The sequence below is a fragment of the Pieris rapae genome, chromosome 3 (assembly GCF_905147795.1).
Source record: "Pieris rapae chromosome 3, ilPieRapa1.1, whole genome shotgun sequence".
Classification (NCBI taxonomy): domain Eukaryota; kingdom Metazoa; phylum Arthropoda; class Insecta; order Lepidoptera; family Pieridae; genus Pieris; species Pieris rapae.
In genome coordinates, this window is record NC_059511.1 from 6,341,424 (window position 1) to 6,358,715 (window position 17,292).

Genomic DNA, 17,292 nt, shown 5'->3' on the forward strand with positions numbered 1-17,292 from the left:
AGAGATTGTATTTTGACATTTTCATCCCATTTTGTTTGAATGCCCGGGGCTAATCGCTCGGAAGCACAATGGCAGCCTAGTCCGATTGTGTGACAAATGTATGGATGCCGCAAAATGATACGGTAAATCAATAGTGCATTAAATGTTGATAGTTTCAATTACGTTTTGTCCGTGATTTAACGACATTATGCAGTGTATAATCGAAAATCGAGATTATAATGTTCATGTATACATTAAATTAATTTAGTTTCAATTGCTATGTTTTATCAGCTAAGGGCTCAGTTGTACGTTAGTTAATTTTTTAATCGAAAAAAAAATGGATATTCATTAAAGTAGTTATGCGAAGCTTTAGTTGAATCTAAATTTACTAACGTAGCTTTTAAGGAGATCTCCTCTTAATGATAGGGATCCCCGTTGCATTTTTGTATTTAATTTAAATATTAAACTTCTAAAAACTTAAGTTAAATTATTACTATTCATTAATCACACAATGTGTGTTGTAACATCGATGCGAACTACCTGCACTATTGTAAAAATATTTTACATAATGTTAGCAATTAATATTTTTATTTTATATATCTTATTTTTAAATAGTTTCATATAAATAGTTTTCAAGATGTATGTATTACTTAATCAAAGTAAATCTTTGAGAAATAAAGTATCTTTGAATCGAAATATAATATTCTGTAGGCAAGCTTCGTTATATCCAAAACCATAGGACATAAGCGAGTGTCAAAACGAAATCGTAAAGAAAAAGGCGCCAGAGCGTCATTCAGTTACAATGGACAAAACACAACTCAAAACGTTTTTATCTCTTTTGAAATGAGATTTAATAACGTTTTGTTGAAACGAAATAATGCTCTCTTTAACTTACCTCAATCCATTCTAAACCCAGCCAAATTAATATGAACGAATTCGTTTTTAAATTTCAATACCTGGACATGACGGTACCAGAACGCGCAGATCATTTTAAATTGGTATTGCTCTCGACAGCTTCCGTTTTGTAAGTTGGTTTTTGTTATAAAACTAAGATGGGGTGTGGTGCTGTGAAATGATTGTGTATTTTTCGGTTATGTTCGTCTGTTTTTTTTTTGTTTCTTCCTTTCCAAATTCTGAATCTATATTCTAATTTTTAATTAGCATGGATTACAAGTTTTGTTATGCTTATTATAATTAGCTTTTTGTGTATCGATTACTTATTATTAACGTGTATAGTCTACAACTCGACTTATATAAAGACAACAACCAAAAACATAGACAAAAATTTACTATTATATTCTGTGGTCTATGATGATTCAATTATAGAAAATCTAATAAAAGTTATCTCCCAAAATCCCGGTCGATATACCGTATAGCTTAATGTTGGATTGTTTTAGTATGGTTTGAGGGACATTGTCGTCGCTGAGGGCTATTTCGGACGGCTCAACCGCATGGGGTGGGAGGTCAGGTCAGAGGGAGAGGCGTCTTTATTAGCTGAGAGCGTCCTCCCAGATCTTGTTTTGTTTTAGTTAACGATAATACGATATTGTGGTATTTTGACTAAATATTTCATGTAAGTTCATATATTTAATGCATTTTCATCAGAATTATATTATTAATTTTAATAAAAATGGTACTTCTATCGCGTGTATAATATCGCTTTCCCCGGAGAACAAAGTCTTAAAAGCAAAGTCTATATATTTTTGTAAAAGTAAAACAAGGTAATGCTATTATTACTAGGATACTAATTACATTACATATTCGGTACATATCAAATGAAAGCTAATTGTTTTTCCTATTCCACGATCTAGCGTTGATGTTATGTATTTAGTGTAAATAGTTAAAAATGCCTAAATGTGTAATACAGGAATTTATGTAATTAGACTGAAGAGCAAAAGCGTTTCCGATTTTTCATTGTTTTATCATAATTTAGGACGACTTTTATGATTATTTGGTAAATTTAAAATCTTAATTAAAACTATATTTATGATTGTTGCGATCTATGATATTGTGCACAAAATAATTTCCGAAGAATAAACACATCCTCGCGTTTCTTCTAGTAAAAGGTATCGCAAAAATTAAAAAATAAATCAGTTGTAGTAGATCATCCAAGGAAGTCAAAAATGAGAAAACATTAAGACATTAAAGCAGTCGTAATAGTGCTTTACGCCTTTCTTCCCCGTGGTAGCATATAAGACACTTTATGTTAAAAGTTGTAATATAAGTACTATCAGGTTTTACCACCAAGGAATGAGGAACTCTAAGATATAGTCGAAGAACAATCGATGGTAAAACTCTGGTAAAATTTGGACTAAGTAAATAAACAACGCCATGTCTACCAAATAGATTTCTTCTTTCTTTAAAAATTTATATAATGAGGGTAGGTACTAAACTGTTTGGGAGGTATAATGCAACATACAAGTACAAGTCAACCATTCACTTTTAATTCACACCTTTTACAAAATGATTTTGAGCGGTAAAAATTAAAAAACAAAACAAGTACAACGTCCAAATTAGGCGCGAAGTCGCTCACGATAGCCGCGCGCAAAAACCTCGTTAACCGCCGCCATGTTTGTTCGCGACAAGGGGCGCTCCCTATGTACACAATGACCACCAGCGGATTCCAATATTCAACTTTCCCTAGACCTTATATACAGGTAGTAAGGTATATATTTGGTTGGTATTGCGCTTTCAAGCCCTCGTAAATGTTTGCAAGGGGTAGGTAGGGGTGTGAGTGTAGGGTGTCAGTGTCGCGATGGTGCGACGTATGTGGAATGGATATGCAACACGATACCGAAAGTGATAGGCACGGTATATAACTGAGGTACCTTTTAACCACATTTGTACGTATTACGTTTATGATTTTTGACTATCACTATGTACCTACTATTACTCTTTAATGTAAGAATTCAAAACCAACTGAAAATATTTCAGACATTATTATATTCAACATATGTTACAGCCACAATATCTATCAATTAACATTGTGCTATCGCGCTAAAAGTAACGCGATTCGATACGATGAAAGCACCATTTCTAAAATGACTTTCATTAAAATGTTGTTCTAATATCAATTTAACGCCGAAACGAGGCGTAATGTATAACGGTGTAAATGAGTTCTTAGATTCGTAAATCCATATAACGTCAACGTCATCAGGGACCTCGGATCGATTGCAATGGACCCTCCTCGCCACCCTTCGAGGGTTGATAAGGATCAGCGTATATTGAAACCAGCGCCAAATGTTGTTCTTATTTTGCAGGCTATTGTTGGCCTACAAATATGAATTATTATTAAGTGTGAGTCAACACTGCGCGTTTTTCAAGGCATTTTTGTGGAACCAGCTGCCCACTGAAGTATTTCGACTTAGGGTCCTTCAAGAAAAGAGCGTTCCAATTCTTAAAAGGCCGACAACGCACTCGCGAGCCCTCTGGCATTGAGTGTCCATGGGCAGCGGTATCACTTAATATCAGGTGAGCCTCCTGCCCATTTGCCCCCTATTCTCTAAAAAAAAGTCTTTATCGAGATAACTCTCGAAAACTTTTCTATGCTAACTTAACTGTTATATGTCTAAGAATGTGTTTTGTGAAATATTAATATGACCCAAAAGATAAATCTTCAACAGTAAAGTCAACAGATTTAAGGGTCATGGAAATTCCCTTCGAGTTTTTACCGACCTCAAGTTAATCAAAAATCAAGTATCGTCTGACACAAATCTAGAGCGCACTGATTCATTATAGCAAGAATATCTCTGAATTGAATAAGAATCTTTTCAGCGCAAACTTCTTTAACGAGGAAATAGCAAAAATAGGTAGGAATAACAAGGTACAGTAGAATGAGAGACTTGGAGCGGTGACAGAGGCAAGTGGCCGCTAATTGCCACTCGAGCGCCAATTACGGAGACGATACCGCGACGCGATGAGGATATAGGAATAGAGCAGAAGCGAAAGCGGGACCGACGACGGAGGTCTGTGAGAATCGAGTTTTGTCTCAATAGATCCTTCCAAAGATTTAAATAATCTTATTTAAAAAAAATCATGCATATTTGTAATTGTACCGACTACCCACCGACCGCTTTTTCACGCTTTTTTAGGTCTTGATCTCATTAAGAACAATTTCTACAAAATTGGCCGGGGAGTTTTATTTCGGTTGTAGCTTACCGTAGCCCTAAAACCTTCCTCGATAAATGAACCATCTAACATGCGATTTCCTGAGATTATCACGTTGAGTTTAATTTATTTACTAACTCATCTGCTGTTCAAAAGTATAGATTCGCTGTATTTTCTATAGGCCCTATGATACAGAATAAAACATCAATCTAAACATGATAAATAATTTTAAAACACCTACCCATATAAGTGTTCACAATGGTTTAATATAAGGATACTCTAAGAACAAGGAAGCAATTTATCGCCGCCTTTTAAATAAGTATGGATGTCAGGAAGGCATCGCTTCAGTCCCAAACATGCATACCGCATTCAAGTGTGACGCTGTTTCCTCGCGACGAATGGAGAGCGGGCGAATGTGAAACACTCGAGGCACTTGAGCCGAGCCGAGCGCGGATTACGAGCGTGCACCGAGCTAACAAAAGATGTCGTTACCCGCACCAGAATACCGCTTCAAATGCCACTCGAAGAATTCTCTGTAAATAGGGGACGCACCGCGGTACATGGAATATGCATATGCTTTTAGAAATGCTGATAATTACAGGGAAGTACCCTATTATGTTCAGCCACCTATGTGGATTATTTACCTTTTTATGAGCAGATGCCAAACTGATTCCTGCAACTTTGTAGTTAATACGAAGTTTCCTCTTGAATCCAATGTATTCTAAAATTGTGCATATGAATGGAACATCTCAAATATATTTGTTTTACATTTTTGAAAAAATGTATTCTTTTTTCCATTTTGTCTGAGTTAAATAACATTAAAATTGTCTTTTATATAACGCCCGTGGGCTGGCAACTCATTAGTAAATGGTTTATGTTGTCTACCGGGCAATAAAGAGATATCTAAAGTGTAGTTATACAGCATGATTTTTATTTTAAATATGAAAATCTAGTTTTCACTGGTACTCCCAAGGCAATGAACAAAAGACAGTTACTGAAAAAAAAAACTAATAAGTGTATAGCACTGTAATATCTAAAATGGATTTGTTTACTTTTTATAAATATATTTTTTCTTAGTTAAATTTTGTTACTTAATGTTCCTCAACAATGTACCCACTACATTTTCTGTAGACACATATAGCTGAATATTTATTTCTTAATAGCCACAGAAAAAAGGATATTGTATATGCATTTTTTTTCTCTTCTATTCATTGAAATACATTACAGGAAAAATTATACACAGCCTGTATAAATGTGAATTTCTCGTAAAACCTCCCCAGTAAGAATAATGCGTGGAGAAAAACGAGAAAATGAAGCACTCAGCGCTCCACTATGTGGGTTTAGTTTAGATAAGTGCGTCTCAAGTGTTTTAATAAGAGCTTTTGTATACTTTTTAATATTGTACATAAATAGACAGTTAATTAATGAGAAAGCAAGTTTATTGCATCTCGAATGATTTTAAATGAAATTCATATAATTTAAACAAATAAATCTATAAACTTTATATTAAAGTGGGGAACCGCCGCCCATAGACACTCAATGCCAGAGGGCTGGCGAATGCGTTGTCGGCTTAATAAGAATTGATACGCTCTTTTAAAGGAACCTAAGTCGAATTGGTTTGGAAATACTTTAGCTCAGAGGTCCGGTTCTACATAGTGGTGGTGTGTGGCATTTTCATTTAAAACCACTCAATTGTGGAACGATGGACTTCGCGGTGATACGGGTGGAATTTAAACAACACACATTTATTCCGAATGGGTAGGCATAGACCACACTTACGATTCTGACATACCTCTCTCGCTTTATGCACTTTCATGACGTTCACCATGTTCGTCCTTTATTCGACCTTTGACTCGTCCCTTCTCTAGTACATTCTGGATTTGGTCCAGATATGTACCTGTAAGTAGTAGACTTACTCGAGCCGAACTCATCATCCACGGCTTCTTTGTTCACCGTTCTCGTGAGCGCTTTCATTCATTTTTATTCATCGCTTAACCACTTAAGTATTGCTTTTCGTATACTTACGTCTTCTATTATATCAGTGTTCATTAGTATATATAATACGCCTAGTTGTATCATATTGTATTTGGGACTTTATTTGGACAAACGATAACGATAATTTAGTAATAGTTAAAATGTTATCTATACTAATATTATAAAGAGGAAAGGTTTGATTTTTTGTTTGTTTGTTTGTATGAATTGAATAGGCTCCTACTACTTGGAAACTACTTGGCAGATTTGAAAAATTCTTTCACTGTTGGAAAGCTACATCATTCCTGAGTGACATAGGCTATATTTCATTTTCAAAAAAATAGGCATCCTTACTAAAATTACGATAACATTAACATTTGTTTATTATTTGATACAATTCTAACAGATGGCGCTGAGTTAAAGGTAGTAGTTTGGCAAGACGACGTTTGCCAGGTCAGCTAGTTGAGTATATAAAAAACAAAATCGACAAAGTATCGAGACGAAGATTTTCTCGTAGTTGTTCGTATTAATACAGCCGAGTTCCGAATTTTTTCTCTTCTATTACTTGATCTCGTTTTTTCGACAAAGACGCGGTTTTTACTTGTGCGCTTTGTGGAACCTGCTGTCTTTCGAGGCATAACCATAACGCGCCAGAATATTAAGTGCATCAGATGTCACTACAAAATTTGGTGACATGCTACCTGAAATATGTCGAAAATTACTCGCGGTGGTTCTTGAATAAAAGCCTATAAACGTGTCTATAAAAGTGACACTAGGCAATGTTAGAAAGATATATAAATTAAAATTTAGTATCCTATATCCTTAGTCCGTAAGTACAGAAAACCTTATCAAAATTCAAAATATAAAAAAAAGGTTCCTTGACGAGTTGTATAACTGGATTTTTATAAACTGTGTGTGTACTCACGGAGATTCTTGAATGACTGACTTCCATAAACAAATGCCAAGCTAGGCGTAAACGAATTAATTCGTACCATAAATTATTAACTATGGCATAATCCGAAGTAAACATACAGATTCAAATGAATTATATATGAGCGACAAACTACCCCAGTTTAGGGGTATCATTACTGGCCCTTGTGCGTAATTAATCGAGGGTCTGGCTTTATTAAATTTTGGCGCTTTGCTCCACCCTCTCGGGTAGGTGAATTCATTTTTACTATTCACGAAGGTGGATTAGCCAGATGAATTTCCTGATCCTCGGGGGGCTTAAATTGTGCGGGCGGCCCGATTTCTTATTGTCTGACTATAATTAATTCTTTTGGATTGGAGAGATGTACCAAGTTTTAACTAAATTAGATCAGGTCAACCAAATCTTAATATATATATTTCTTGTGTGCGTGTGTATGTGACTGAACTCCTCCTAAACGACTGGACCGATTTAGACGAAATTTTTTGTGTGTGTTCAAGGGGATCTGGGAATGGTTTAGATTCACAATTTTGTCCGCTGGACAATGTTTTTTTAATTAATTTTCAATTTATTAGTTGTTGTTGATTTTGGAATGTTTTACATTGGATCCGACAGACGGCGCTACCATCGCAGTGTCAAATTTTAAATAATATTCGAATTCTAATTTTAGTCTGTCCCGAAATTTAAAAAAAGTTTTGTTATCATTGTGTTATATCGTGTGTGACCATGTGCTGGATCGTTAGATATTGTCATAACATTTGAATAATAATTTTCATCAAAATGGCTTATTAAAAATTGAAATTTTGAAATTAAAGACGTGTAGACAGGACAACGTCTGTCGGATCCGCTAGCCTATATATATGTTATGTAACCCAGTCTGTTAACCCTAGCAGCCAATTTAGGTATAAAGGTAGTTTCTAGCGATATAGGTACAACTACCTAGTTGTATTACTATGGCATGCAAATGTCATATAATACAAACTGTAACATAATAATTGATTGATTGTACCTAATCAAACTTAGACCACCTTTGACTGGCTAAATAGGTTGACTTTTTATTAATATTGAAAGAAAGATTTCTCTGTAGGACTAAATTTGTATTAAGCATTAGACACAAATGATACATAAGTAAATAGAAGATGAGCACATCTGTGTATATATTTTTAGCCGACTTCAAATTTAATAGTGATATATAAACAGTCTATTTACTGTTTCAGAGCATAATATAATGATATAGTACATAAACCCTAATACAAATAAGCAATTCAAATCACAATGCTCTCGGCGGAATCGTTTGCACATGCGATTCAGGCGCACATTCACACATACAACGCCTGGGGGTGTAATATTTTTCACCCCAGCATCGCCCTATGAAAACACGGCAAGCTTAGTGTGGGAGTTAAATTTTTTGCTTGGAACGACGATGAATTTGAATATAAATTATTTTTACTACCTCCAAATTTCTAATAAAAGACAGTAAAATTAAGTAACCACTATTGTAATTTTCTTAGTCCTCTACTAGCTATGGTGTTAGATATTGAACCCGTTATATTTGTCTTAATGACAGTAAGTTTGTAGTTGTTAATTTTAAACATATAAGAACATTATTCCCGGTTCCTCAGACCGTGATGTTTCATTTACAAGCTCCTACGCTAAATCTCCCTAGTCCGAATACAGTACAATACGTTATTTTTTTTTAACTCAATCGATGGCCGCCGGCGTCGGCTGCCGGATCACACGGTTAATTATTGACACATCCGTTTTTTATCCGGTACAAGCTCGACAGCCATTGTGGTAATATTCTCTTTGTACTGAAACTGGCTGTTTCCTTACCTTTGTATTTGGAACGTTTTGTTCCATGAATAGAACCTATGATTGTTTCAAAATTAACGGTTATCAATTTACAATAATTCGTTGTGCGATGGGCGTTTAATAAACATAGTAGGCAAGGAATACGAAATGTCTTAGGTTTTTTGGAGGAGATTATTTGATTTTACGAATGGTCATTTCAGTTCATCAATCAGGCCATTGTTATCTGATCAAGCTCACTACGGATCAAAAGTAAGCTTCGATAAAAACACACTCAAATTCTAATCAAACGCATTTCCATTTTTATTTCCGCTACAAAAAGATTTACTATCACAATATATCAGACAACACGCGATATTTTTTAATACGAATCTAATTTCGTGTCTAATAAACGTTATCGGAAAGCAAGCTCGGTGACACAACCCTTTCTCTTATCTGATGGGGTTGGTGGGTGACATCGCGGCTGGCGGGATATTACGAAATTATGAAAATGCAGCACGTGACGATGGCTCGAATATAGTGCTATTTTATAATAGTCAGCATGCAAGGTGTATGGATTGTCAGGGTATTTAAGTTGTATCTGTAAGCGCCTTAACTTATACAGGGCGTCCCAAGATTATGGGACATCAAGGGAAAGTACATATCGCGGATCGGATATTGTGCTGAAAGAAGAGTTTATTTCATTTGAGAAGTATTTCTGCAATCAATGATTTTCTAAAATTACTTATTTCGTCTCGGGCATCGAACCGACACAAATGTGTTAAAACACCCGTTATTTTTTGATGCCAATTAAGAACTAACAATTTTATGTAATAAAGAAATAAGATAAAAAGTTTCAGTAAAATTTCAAGAAAACTGAATCTGTGTGACTTGTCCCGACATTTATTTATTGATTTTATATATATATTGATTTATTCGAAATCAATTTTTTCCTACTTGGATTGGTACAAGTGGACCGATATATGGCAGGCATGATCTGCAGGCCTAACACGATTAGATTTCTTATTTTAGGTACACGTGAAGGATTTGCTATAAACGCGATACGACAACTTCGGCGAGTTACAAACAGAAGTAAGCCATATCATATCGAGTATTCAACAACTGCAGCGGACTTAAAAGATAAGCGATTTGCGTAAGACAAGAAGGATCACATTTTGAGCATTTAATTAATTAATTTCTACAAAATATACGTAATTGACTTGGGCGGTTTCTTTAGTTTTTAATTTGATTAAAAAAAATCACGTTTCATTTTCGAAAATATGTCACAAGAATTTTTTTTCCATTGTTCGATATTTACACATACGGTTAGTAGAATCGTCTTGATGCATTGATGAGTTTGCCCTTGATACATACCAATAATACATAAATATATGTAGAATAAACGCAAGGCACTTAGTCAATCACAGAACTACCTATGTGAGTAAAAACAAAGAAAGTTGCATCTCTTTGCCATTGAATAAGTATATCTAGAATATTATTTAAGTTATACTAATTAATTACTTTTTTTAAACAGAACTTTATTAAACGTTTCTTTTGGTTCTTGTAGACCTGTTTTAATAATCGAATGAAATTTTTGTAAAACAAGATTCCAAAGTGTTTTGTACAAACGGTTATTACTCAAACTTGTAGGAACTTGGCATGTTTTCATTTAGAACTTTCAAGGTGTTCTAAGTTTTGTAGACTGCCGTATTATGTTTATTTTCTGTCTTTACTTTTGTTTGTTTGTATAATTTTCCCCTTGTTTAAACGTTATTATCTTTAATAAGATCGCTTCCAGACATCGTTTTTATTTATTATTAATTAGTGACAAAGGTTGTCCTCTGCATATGACTTAAATACGAGAATTTCAAAGTGTATCTAAACCTTCACGAATCCACTTGAACAACAAAAAATATAAAATATAAAATATATGGCCCAGCCATTTTGTATAACAAACAATACAGAATATTTATCCTATATATATAAAGATTTAATGTTTTGTTTTTTTTAATAGTACAATGCTGTAACTATAAAAGGTTTATTTCTATCAAAAATCTTTGTTGGCCATGCCAGCAATGTTTAAGACCTAGCGTTATATTTTTTACTGTCTTAGGAATCACAAAAGCTCATCAAGCATTTAAAAGACACCGAACCCTTTGAGCACACCTTAGTCTTTGTCCTGTCTGAACTGATATGATTGATACCAAGCCGCAAAGCTTTACGTCGCCGATTTGTATGAGTATCGCATTACATCCACCTCGCACCGTTTATTCTCTTTAAGCTGCCGCCATTCATTTATTATTGGAAAAGCCAGTTTTACGTCAGCCGATATATAATTCTTTAAAAATTTCCCTTTCGGTTAAAAATTGCCCAACTAAGAATTTAAACAAAAAGTAAATATATAGGAAGCATATTCTTTGATTTAATTCCTTGCGCGTCGACAAAATGTCAGCGCTGTGTACATAATTTTTTCGCTTATTCTGAAATAGATGAATGTTATAATTAGAAATTGTTATTATGGTCAATGTCGTAGGTTCGATCCCCGGCTGTGCCCCAATTGCCTTTCTTTGTGTTTAACATTCGCTCGACCGGTGAAAGAAAACATCGTGAGGAAACCGACATATCTTAGACCCAAACAAAGTCGACGGGGCGTATGAGGCATTGAAGGCCGATCACCAAAGTACAAGTAGGCTAGACATTTAAGAAGAAGAAGGTCTTTATACGACTTCCATTTAACCCCTGTATTCACTTTGATTAGTGATTAGTGCATGTGACTAGTCGGTTGCGTAGTAAAGTGATTAGAAGCGTGTTTTTTTTTTGCGAGTGAACTGCGAGTAGTGACGTCGCGAGCGCCCTCCCTGCCCCTCACTCGCAGCGTGCCTGCCAAATTATATGACAATTGTTTTTACTCAACCATTAAACAATAATTGGACACACACTTGCACTAAACAATATCAATTACTAATCACTTGCACTCGCACTAATCAAAGTGAATACAGGCCTTCATGATTTGACACGTGAAATAACTTTAAATCTAAGAACGCACGCTATACGTTTGTTTTATATGAAAGAATATCTATATAAACCTATTTCAATGTTTTACTAAACGTATAAACATACTACAAATTATTAATGTCACCACAAATTTAAAAGAAAACTAGAATGACTATGCATTACTTATGCTATAGTACTTCAAATAGTTTATCGTAATTCTTTGTGTAATCATTATTAATGTAATTTTTCGTTGGAGAGTATAATGGTAAAAGAATAATTTGTTCTAGGCAGACGAAACCAAATATTCAATAGAGACTTACAGTAATATATTTTAATACAATTACTATACAAAAGGAAGCTATTATAGAAGAAATTATAAAAAGTAATTTTATAATGAGTTCAGTTTTTGTATTCTAAATGCCATTTAAGTAATATCTGACAGCATAATTATTTTAGACTTTGTAAATTAACTTTTAAGCAAATCCAATATCATGAATAAAATCACTGAAAAAGAAAGGCCTAACAATTTTATGTCTCGTTAATTATTCCTATGTTCAAAAATTGATCATTGACTAGAAATGAAAAATGAAAAATGTATACTCTATAGATTTGATCTATTTGAAACGGTTTTAAAATTTAGTCATAATTAGTTGTAGATCTCAATTACTCAATTGATGTAAATGTATGACTCGAGCCCAAATAATACCGTGGATTGAGTCGATTTAACATTAATTAAAGAGACTTTTGTAGAGCGCTATATCAGCGAGGCACTTTCCGTAATTGAAACGTAAATAAAGCAACATCCGCATTCGGTAACTTGTTAAGCCGGGCCCTCTAAATGGAAATGACAAGTCTAATGTAACAACTGAAAAACATCCCGCTGGATCTAACAAAGCATTCATTTTCTGATGGCGGTAATCTCGCCCAAGGGCGGCATTGTTCATGATTTTTATGCCGTTTTTTTTTCGTATTTTCTTCTCGAATAAAAATACTGAACAGTATTGTGACGCCGACGCTCGCGCCGCGATCGCGCAAAAAGGAGCCCCTGGATGACAACGAAATGACGAGAGTCCCCGGGTGGCCGCCCTCCCTCCCTCTCGTAAAAATGTCGCCTGGGAGGGGCGGCGTGCCTATAAGACGGCATTTTTACACTCGGCCGTCGAACCGAAAAATCTTATACCGATTTTGGATTATCGGAGTTTGAGCTCTCGTCTCGAAGACGGAAGACCCACAACCGTGTGAGCGTTGACTACTTGACTTTTTAAAACACGAACTCGTGTTTGCAATAAATCGATAAATATGTAAGTACAGACGGCGGAGAGTACAAATTGCTCGGATTTTGCAGTTCTTTGTGTACAAGAGGTGGGATGGATGGTGATGGTCGGCTGTTTTAAAGACTATTACATTTTAGCTTTCATTCGTGTTTACTTTTGAAACTGTCTTATTGGCACACGTTCTTTAATGACGCCAATCAGTAAAAGTTTCTAGTCTCATTCTTGCTTACTTCGATTATGTATATAATGCACACGAACTATACCTATTCTAAAGTATTTTAACTGATACATATTAGATGCATATTTGTATAGTATAATTAGTATAGTACCTAACACGAATACGCCTGCCTACAATTAGTACGCACTAAGACATAATCATAATCAACATAGCTCAAAATATATTTTAAGAAAATATATCTAAATAAACTGTACTGGCGGGTACTATTTTTGTATAAACAGTAACTAACTGAACAGTGGTTAATAATTCCTTCACTCACTGATATTGTTTTTTTACAGTTCAGCTTAGCGAGAAACAAGCACAGAATTATTATGCGGACCATCCTGAGCTTGCCAAGCTACATGGTGTTTCGGAATTCATCGCCAGCCCAAAGAAAAATATTCTCGATAATGCTGAAAAATTCTTCACCACATCCGCCTCTAGTGAGTACTTACAGTTATTTTATGAGTCGTAGATATTATTTAACCGTTATAATAAGCAAAACGACTAAATTTTGTAAACGAAATGAATTAATTAGTTTAAAGTACGTAACTTAACTATTCTAGTACAATACGATTATGATAATTTCGTATTCAGTTCTCATGATGACTACAAAAGTTTTACTAAATTATATAAAATTCTAAAACAGAACTTAAGATTAGTATTATTTGTTTCGTGTTTAAACCTATGTTTCAAAGATTCCTAGATTGTATCTGTGTTTTAAGAGCATTTTTTTAGTTTTATTATGAAATTGTAGTCTGTAGTAAATTTCTTATGTTTTATGGTATCGTATAGTGTTTAGGTAATTAGGGATGTAGTATATACGTATATCTGTCATAAGGAAAACTGTTACATAATTTTACTGCATATAATTAAACACATTTAATACTACACTCAATAATATTTTGGTTGCTAAAATCGTGTCTGTGGATTTTTTATTTAGCCAATCAAAAGGAAAGGCAAAAATTGCCCAACGTCTGCGCCGGCGCATGCATCGATGCCTTTCCATATTCAAATTACCGTAGCTGTCTATCAGGGCGCGAACAAACGAGCATCGGGCTTTGTGCAACCGGCTTTTACCGCGTTAAATTAGATGTACTGCATGCTTTTGTTGATGCGTCAGCGCATCTGCTGCATTGAAATCGGAATTAGATTTCGAGTAGATATTATGATCGCTGGTTTTCTATTCATAGAACTACCGATTGTCAGAAGGGTGTTTGCAGTAAATCTTTAAACTTACTATTAATTGACACGAATGTATGTATACTATTTGTAGGTCTCTTTGGTTATTACAAATCTAATCGTGAAATTAGCATTTATTGCATAATTGGCACTTCGTAGCAACAACCAGTACAAAATATATTAAATAATTAGGAGGCCTTATCGCTCAATCCCTTCTAGCAAAATTTAAAAAAAAAATAGGTTTCGCAAGAAGTGCGAAATACATAAAATATATTTAATCAGATTGTAGGGTGAATTCTCAGATTACTTCTATTAAGTAACTTCTATTGCGAGACATATATTTAATAGAAGTAATCTGTGCTTTTTAATCTAAATCTCTTTTATTGGAACATTTCCTTTATTTCTGTTTTAGTGAACTGGGTTTAAAATACGTATTAATTTTATTGCTAATTGACCTGTGTGAGTAAGATCTGTTCCGTACATTATGCAGTTTACAATCAAAAAAGTGGTTAAGTGACCCAAAATACCGTGTATTCATTAATAAATTTCTTACCTTAGTAGCAATGTTGAAATTAATAACTTAATACGAAATAATTACTTGTACTGATTTGGCATCGTACCCGAGCCATATTGTAAGAACAGGCTGAGCAAAAACAAGAAAGGTATAAAATTGTTCATTTTCTTTCTTGTCGGTATAGTCTACGTAAAAATTATTGTGGGGTATAGTTTTATACATTTTTTAAAATTGCTTAGTATCGTGCTAATTATAAACACTTGTATGTGTGAAACTAGATAATTGATGATCATAGCATGCAGTACTAGCGAGCTTTTATTTTTTCAATTTTTCAGGGGGTTGTTTAGCCCCGTGTGCCTCCTTCGGGTGACTTGCTCCTGGCTCGCGTCCTACTAATACAGTAGAGGTCATGCCTTTTTCTTGTGAGGACCGAGGAGCGTTGTTTCACTGAGACCTGATGTGGCGTTCGCCTATATATTGAGTAATATATACTCACAGCTCGCGGTAAAGTCCCGCCAGGTGAAACCCCCGGTTGGCTCGGGGGAGACCCAGAGATGCGGCTAGCGGTTCAGTTTAATTTCTCTTATATTTTATATGATGAAAATTACACGTTACTGAAACGCTTTTTATGTTGTAAATAAAGTGCTCGCATGATTAAGTAGTTATAGGGTTATACAAAAAGATGAAAAATGACCGTCTCAAATCGATCGCTTGTCGCCTGGGGTGTTAGGCTCCGCCCACATTTCACGCGAAAGGTGATGATTGGTCGCTCGATGACACGCACACAACGAAAGCTGCGTCTTGAGCCATTGCGTCACGACCGAAAATATTAAATCCCTGAAATATTTAGGGATTAGCTTCGATACTGGAACGTTGGTGATCTTAATCCTATCTATCTCGTGATTTATACCCATCACAATAATCTTTAATGCAAAATACGTAAAACGTAAATTAAAACATGACCTACTTCATTTTTCTCTTTATTTATTTATGTTAAAATAATTTTTTTTGTTAATTTTGATTGATATGGTTTTCGCACAAGGAAATATTCAAACATGTTGCATTTTAACTAGCAACTGGTTTTGTGTAGGTTTAAAAATGATACACAGATAATAAATTGATTATGTGGTATCATTTGGATAAATTGTTTATTATAAAAGTTATATTTAGATGTGATAGTTACACAAATTTTAGTTATTGTTTCGAATGAACAATTTCATCAAAACACGTTAACACTAACTAGAGATTGAACAATAGTTGTTAAAATTACTGTAGGATTTTTAGCATTGTCTTAAAATCATGTTGGTGCATTCAGCGTGCGACATTCATCCCTATTGTTGTAGATTCGGACCGCGGCCAAGAACCAATAGACGTTCTGTTGAGCATTCAACACTCACTTGTACACACATTTTCCTTCAGTTTCCTCACGATGTTTTCCTTTATCGTCCATTAGAAAACCAAATGATAACAGGCACATAAATCTGAGTCCCAGACCTTATAGCTTCTAGCACCACAGTTTCTTGTGTTAAATCTTATTTAATTTATATTATTAGATATTAGTATTTCCATGAACGTACGAAATTACCTACAAAGGCCTCAATCATTTTAGTAATATTTCCGTCACTTCTAAGTAAGTTTTCTACCCTTGAATGATAATATTCAGAACTAAGTAACAACGAAGTTCAGCTTGCGATTTCCTAAAAGCGATAAAGTAAACGGGCCTATATGTTATTACTTGCTACATAACAAATCGATTTCAGCGACAAACGCTATAAGGTAAATATTTTTTGCATGAAAAAATTCCATATTTTCCTGCCGAAGTATTAAATTGTGAATACGTGTACCCGACTTAAAAGTCGGCAACAGTCACTCTTTATTTGTTTTGTAACTGCGTTTAGATTTTTTTATTCTATTAACTAGAATTTCGGCTCGCCTCGAAACGGCACCGCATTTCAAACAAACATGTAAACGAATTCCACGTAGCAAATTGATTAACAAAAAGGCAATCATGTATTATCTCTGTGTATATTTTAATATTTAGGTAACTAGGACAGCCTTCTATTCTTGACATGTGTCCTGACAATCAAGCAAAATATCCTTAATCCACAATCTCAGATTGAAAATAATGTGAGATCAGATCGTGACAGTCGATAGATATCTGAATCCAAGAAGCAAACCCTACGAAGACAATCCATTTTTGACGACGGATATAATGCAATCTCTTCGCTCTTTACACATATTTGATAATCAATATAATCCAAATAAAGTAAACAAAACCGTTAAAATATACATGTCCATGTCTATAATTATTTTAAAAACTGGTGTAAGTTAAAATCTT

General features: G+C 34.5%; 1 protein-coding gene across 3 annotated transcripts in view; it reads left to right on the plus strand.

Moving 5' to 3' along the window:
- LOC110993218 (Fanconi anemia group J protein homolog) overlaps window positions 1–17,292 on the plus strand; it is a 47,252-nt gene that overhangs the window by 11,754 nt on the left and 18,206 nt on the right. For all 3 annotated transcript variants that reach the window (XM_022259377.2, XM_022259378.2, XM_022259379.2), the window contains exon 3: window positions 13,558–13,701. In XM_022259377.2, the coding sequence (XP_022115069.2) occupies window positions 13,558–13,701 (144 nt within the window). The remainder of the gene's footprint in view (window positions 1–13,557; window positions 13,702–17,292) is intronic.